The sequence below is a fragment of the Dreissena polymorpha genome, chromosome 6, assembly GCF_020536995.1.
Source record: "Dreissena polymorpha isolate Duluth1 chromosome 6, UMN_Dpol_1.0, whole genome shotgun sequence".
Classification (NCBI taxonomy): Eukaryota; Metazoa; Mollusca; class Bivalvia; order Myida; family Dreissenidae; genus Dreissena; species Dreissena polymorpha.
Genome location: NC_068360.1, coordinates 90,738,419 through 90,745,273, shown reverse-complemented (window position 1 = coordinate 90,745,273; position 6,855 = coordinate 90,738,419). Strand labels below are relative to the sequence as shown.

The window sequence follows — 6,855 nt, the reverse complement described above, 5'->3', positions numbered from 1 at the left end:
AACTTACACTTCATAGATAGGACTCATATATGAAGAGTGATTAGACCTCAAGTTGAGACCTAACATAGTGAGCGTCATGAATTCATATTTAATTTATCTATAAGCCATTTATAAAACGTCTAGTGATAAATTGATGTGCGACAAAATATATGATATGGTCAATAATTTTATTCAGATATGCAATGTGGTGGACATTGCTGTTCAAATGAGTCATGAAGTAAACAGTGCTGTTCAGATATGTCATGTAGTTGAAAGTGACGTTAAGATGTGTCATGTAGATGAAAGTGCTGATCAAATGTGTCATGTAGTTGACAGTCCTGTTCAGAGGTGTCATGTAGTTGACAGTGCTGTTCAGATGTGTCATGTAGTTGACCGTGCGGTTCAGATGTGTCATGCAGCTGACAGTGCTGTTCAGATGTGTCATGTAGTTGACAGTGAAGTTCAGATGTGTAATGTAATTGACAGTGAAGTTCAGAAGTGTCATGTAGTTGACAGTAAAGTTCAGATGTGTCACGTAGTTTACAGTGTAGTTCAGATGTGTCATGTTATTGACAGTGCTGTTCAGATGTGTCATGTAGTTGACAGTGTAGTTCAGATGAGTTATGCAGTTGATAGTGCTGTTCAGATGTGTCATGTAGTTGACAGTGTTATTCAGTTGTGACATGTAGTTGACAGTGTTGATAAGATGTGTCATATAATTGACAGTAATGTACATATGTGTCATGTAGTTGACAGTGTTGTTCAGATGTGTCATGTAGTTGTCATGCTGTAAAGATATGTCATGGAGTTGATAGTTGTGTTCAGATGTGTCATGCAGTTGAGAATGCTGTTCAGATGTGTCATGTATTTGACAGTGTTGTTCAGGTGTATCATGTAGTTGACAGTGTTGTTCAGATGTGTCATGTAGTTGAAATTGTTGATCAGATATGTCATGAAGTTGATAGTGCTGTTCAGATGTGACATGTAGTAACAATGCTGTTCAGATATGTCTTGTAGGTGACAGTGCTGTTTAAATGTGTCATGTAGTTGACAGTGTCGTTCAGATGTATGATGTAGTTGACATTGCTGTTAAGATGTGCCATTTAGTTGACAGTACTATTCAGATGTGTCATGCAGTTTACTCTGCTGTTCAGATGTATCATATAGTTGACAGTGTTGTTCAGATGTGTCATGTAGTTGAGAGTGTTGTTCAGATGTGTCATGTAGTTGACAGTCCAGTGCAGATGTGTCTTGTAGTTGAAATTGTTGTTTAAATGTGTAATGTAATTGACAGTGAAGTTCAGATGTATCATGTAATTGACATTGCTGTTTAGATGTGTCATGTAGTTGGCAGTGCTATTCAGATGTGTCATGTAGTTGACAGTGTCGTTCAGATGTATCATGTAGTTGACATTGCTGTTAAGATGTGCCATATAGTTGACAGTGCTATTCAGATGTTTCATATGCTCTATATGTTTAATGAGTTTTTAATTAATATAAGTGTTTCCAGACATCAACGAGTGCGACCCCAACCCTTGTCTAAATGGTGGCAAATGTTCTGATGGAATCAACGCGTTTACATGCGCGTGCGAGGCCGGCTACCAAGGCAAAACGTGCGAAATTAGTACGCGCCAGATTCTTCTTCTATTATATTCACTGTATTGATGTGTATTGTTTTGTATTGATGTGTATTGTATTGATGTGTATTGATGCATTACTTCAGTCTCACACATGATCATGACACACACGTGCTATAAGAGCTTAGCGCCCTCGTGTTATTTGAGACCTTTTGGTTTCAGACATCAATGAGTGCGACCCCAATCCGTGTTTGAATGGCGCAAAATGCATCGACGGCATCAATTCGTTCACGTGTTCGTGTTTGGCCGGGTACAACGGGCAAAAATGTGAAACAAGTAGGACAGTGTTATTTAATTATTAACGGATCAATAATTGCACAAATCACGTTTTTCACACGTAAAATGAATTATATTTAATACTGACTATTATTTTTGTTGATAATTTTATTACGTTAACCGACGAATCATATTTACTATGGTGCACATTTCGTGTTACTTAATGACATGCTGTACAATTTGCTTATGTCATAATGGGTCCATATCTTTATTAAATATACGAACCTTTTTTCGCTTTTCGCATGTGTATACAACGTGTAGCGTCATGAACTTCTTTTTGTTATGTTGTTTATCAGAAATGTATATAAGATTTTTAGTAATAATGACAATCATCATACTAATATTACTTGTACTACTACTACTACTACTACTACTACTACTACTACTACTACTACTACTACTATTACTACTACTACTACTACTACTACTACTACTATTACTACTACTACTACTACTACTACTACTACTACTACTACTACTAGTACTACTACTACTACTACTACTACTACTACTACTACTACTACTACTACTACTACTACTACTACTACTACTACTACTACTACTACTACTACTACTACTACTACTTCTACTACTACTACTACTACTACTACCACTACTACTACTACTACTACTACTACTACTACTACTACTACTACTACTACTACTACTACTACTACTACTACTACTACTAGTACTAATACGACTACTACTACTACTACTACTACTACTACTATTACTACTTCTACTACTACTACTACTACTACTACTACTACTACTACTACTACTACTACTACTACTACTACCACTACTACTACTACCACTACTACAACTACTACTACTACTACATTAATATAAGTGTTTCCAGACATCAACGAGTGCGACCCCAACCCTTGTCTAAATGGTGGCAAATGTTCTGATGGAATCAACGCGTTTACTTGCGCGTGCGAGGCCGGCTACCAAGGCAAAACTTGCGAAATTAGTACGCACCAGATTACTCTTCTTTTATATTCACTGTATTGATGTGTATTGTATTGTATTGATGTGCATTGTATTGTATTGATGTGTATTGTATTGATGTGTATTGATGCATTACTTCATAATAAGTCTCACACATGATCATGACACACACGTGCTATAAGAGCTTAGCGCCCTCGTGTTATTTGAGACCTTTTGGTTTCAGACATCAATGAGTGCGACCCCAATCCGTGTTTGAATGGCGCAAAATGCGTCGACGGCATCAATTCGTTCACGTGTTCGTGTTTGACCGGGTACAACGGGCAAAACTGTGAAACAAGTAGGACAGTGTTATTTAATTATTAACGGATCAATAATTGCACAAATCACGTTTTTCACACGTAAAATGAATTATATTTAATACTGACTATTATTTTTGTTGATAATTTTATTACGTTAACCGACGAATCATATTTACTATGGTGCACATTTCGTGTTACTTAATGACATGCTGTACAATTTGCTTATGTCATAATGGGTCCATATCTTTATTAAATATACGAACCTTTTTTCGCTTTTCGCATGTGTATACAACGTGTAGCGTCATGAACTCCTTTGTTATGTTGTTTATCAAGAAATGTATATAAGATTTTTAGTAATAATGACAATCAACATACTAATATTACTAGTACTACTACTACTACAACTACTACTACTACTACTACTATTACTACTACTACTACTACTACTACTACTACTACTACTACTACTACTACTACTACTACTACTACTACTACTACTACTACTACTACTACTACTACTACTACTACTTCTACTACTACTACTACTACTACTACTACTACTTCTTCTACTACTACTACTACTACTACCACTACAACTACTACTACTACTACTACTATTACTACTACTACTACTTCTACTACTACTACTACTACTAGTACTAATATGACTACTACTACTACTACTACTACTACTACTACTACTACTACTACTACTACTACTACTACTACTTCTACTACTACTACTACTACTACTACTACTACTACTACTACTACTACTACTACCACTACTACTACTACCACTACTACAACTACTACTACTACTACATTAATATAAGTGTTTCCAGACATCAACGAGTGCGACCCCAACCCTTGTCTAAATGGTGGCAAATGTTCTGATGGAATCAACGCGTTTACTTGCGCGTGCGAGGCCGGCTACCAAGGCAAAACTTGCGAAATTAGTACGCACCAGATTACTCTTCTATTATATTCACTGTATTGATGTGTATTGTATTGTATTGATGTGTATTGTATTGTATTGATGTGTATTGTATTGATGTGTATTGATGCATTACTTCATAATAAGTCTCACACATGAGCATGACACACACGTGCTATAAGAGCTTAGCGCCCTCGTGTTATTTCAGACCTTTTGGTTTCAGACATCAATGAGTGCGACCCCAATCCGTGTTTGAATGGCGCAAAATGCATCGACGGCATTAATTCGTTTACGTGTTCGTGTTTGGCCGGGTACAACGGACAAAACTGTGAAACAAGTAGGACAGTGTTATTTAATTATTAACGGATCAATAATTGCACAAATCACGTTTTTCACACGTTAAAAGAATTATATTTAATACTGACTATTATTTTTGTTGATAATGTTATTACGTTAACCGACGAATCAGATTTACTATGGTGCACATTTCTTGTTACTTAATGACATGCTGTACAATTTGCTGATGTCATAATGGGTCCATATCTTTATAAAATATACGAACCTTTTTTCGCTTTTCGCATGTGTATACAACGTGTTGCGTCATGAACTTCTTTTGTTATGTTGTTTATTAAGAAATGTATATAAGATTTTTAGTAATAATGAAAATCATCATATTACTATTACTAGCACTACTACTACTACTACTACTACTACTACTACTACTACTACTACTACTACTACTACTATTACTACTACTACTACTACTACTACTACTACTACTACTACTAGTACTACTAGTACTAATACTACTACTACTACTAGTACTACTATTACTACTACTACTACTACTACTACTACTACTAGTACTACTAGTACTACTACTACTACTACTACTACTACTACTACTACTACTACTACTACTACTACTACTACTACTACTACTACTACTACTACTACTACTACTACTACTACTACTACTACTACTTCTACTACTACTACTACTACTACTACCACTACTACTACTACTACTACTACTACTACTACTTCTACTACAACTACTACTACTACTACTACTAGTACTAATACGACTACTACTACTACTACTACTACTACTACTACTACTTCTACTACTACTACTACTACTACTACTACTACTACTACTACTACTACTACCACTACTACTACTACCACTACTACAACTACTACTACTACTACTACATTAATATAAGTGTTTCCAGACATCAACGAGTGCGACCCCAACCCTTGTCTAAATGGTGGCAAATGTTCTGATGGAATCAACGCGTTTACTTGCGCGTGCGAGGCCGGCTACCAAGGCAAAACTTGCGAAATTAGTACGCACCAGATTACTCTTCTATTATATTCACTGTATTGATGTGTATTGTATTGTATTGATGTGTATTGTATTGATGTGTATTGTATTGATGTGTATTGATGCATTACTTCATAATAAGTCTCACACATGATCATGACACACACGTGCTATAAGAGCTTAGCGCCCTCGTGTTATTTGAGACCTTTTGGTTTCAGACATCAATGAGTGCGACCCCAATCCGTGTTTGAATGGCGCAAAATGCATCGACGGCATCAATTCGTTCACGTGTTCGTGTTTGACCGGGTACAACGGGCAAAAATGTGAAACAAGTAGGACAGTGTTATTTAATTATTAACGGATCAATAATTGCACAAATCACGTTTTTCACACGTAAAATGAATTATATTTAATACTGACTATTATTTTTGTTGATAATTTTATTACGTTAACCTACGAATCATATTTACTATGGTGCACATTTCGTGTTACTTTATGACATGCTGTACAATTTGCTTATGTCATAATGGGTCCATATCTTTATTAAATATACGAACCTTTTTTCGCTTTTCGCATGTGTATACAACGTGTAGCGTCATGAACTTCTTTTGTTATGTTGTTTATCAAGAAATGTATATAAGATTTTTAGTAATAATGACAATCATCATACTAATATTACTAGTACTACTACTACTACTACTACTACTACTACTACTACTACTACTACTACTATTACTACTACTACTACTACTACTACTACTACTACTACTACTACTATTACTACTACTACTACTACTACTAGTACTACTACTACTACTACTACTACTACTTCTACTACTACTACTTCTACTACTACTACTACTACTACTACTACTACTACTACTACTACTACTACTACTACTACTACTACTACTACTACTACTACTACTACTACTACTACTACTTCAACTACTACTACTACTACTACTACCACTACTACTACTACTACTACTACTACTACTACTACTAAAACTACTACTAGTACTAATACGACTACTACTACTACTACTACTACTACTACTACTTCTACTACTACTACTACTACTACTACTACTTCTACTACTACTACCACTACTACTACTACCACTACTACCACTACTACAACTACTACTACTACTACATTAATATAAGTGTTTCCAGACATCAACGAGTGCGACCCCAACCCTTGTCTAAATGGTGGCAAATGTTCTGATGGAATCAACGCGTTTACTTGCGCGTGCGAGGCCGGCTACCAAGGCAAAACTTGCGAAATTAGTACGCACCAGATTACTCTTCTATTATATTCACTGTATTGATGTGTATTGTATTGTATTGATGTGTATTGTATTGTATTGATGTGTATTGTATTGATGTGTATTGATGCATTACTTCATAATAAGTCTCACACATGAGCATGACACA

The 6,855-nt window shown here is 35.6% G+C and overlaps 1 protein-coding gene across 1 annotated transcript in view; it reads left to right on the top strand.

The window, feature by feature from the left end:
• The first annotated feature begins 985 nt into the window (after positions 1–985).
• The window catches only part of LOC127835895 (fibropellin-1-like), an 11,423-nt gene continuing 5,553 nt past the window's right edge, over positions 986–6,855 (top strand). Inside the window, exons 1-10 of the mRNA XM_052362316.1 lie at positions 986–992; positions 1,490–1,603; positions 1,779–1,892; positions 2,758–2,871; positions 3,073–3,186; positions 3,994–4,107; positions 4,309–4,422; positions 5,324–5,437; positions 5,634–5,747; positions 6,595–6,708. Coding sequence (XP_052218276.1) covers positions 986–992; positions 1,490–1,603; positions 1,779–1,892; positions 2,758–2,871; positions 3,073–3,186; positions 3,994–4,107; positions 4,309–4,422; positions 5,324–5,437; positions 5,634–5,747; positions 6,595–6,708 — 1,033 coding nt within the window. The remainder of the gene's footprint in view (positions 993–1,489; positions 1,604–1,778; positions 1,893–2,757; positions 2,872–3,072; positions 3,187–3,993; positions 4,108–4,308; positions 4,423–5,323; positions 5,438–5,633; positions 5,748–6,594; positions 6,709–6,855) is intronic.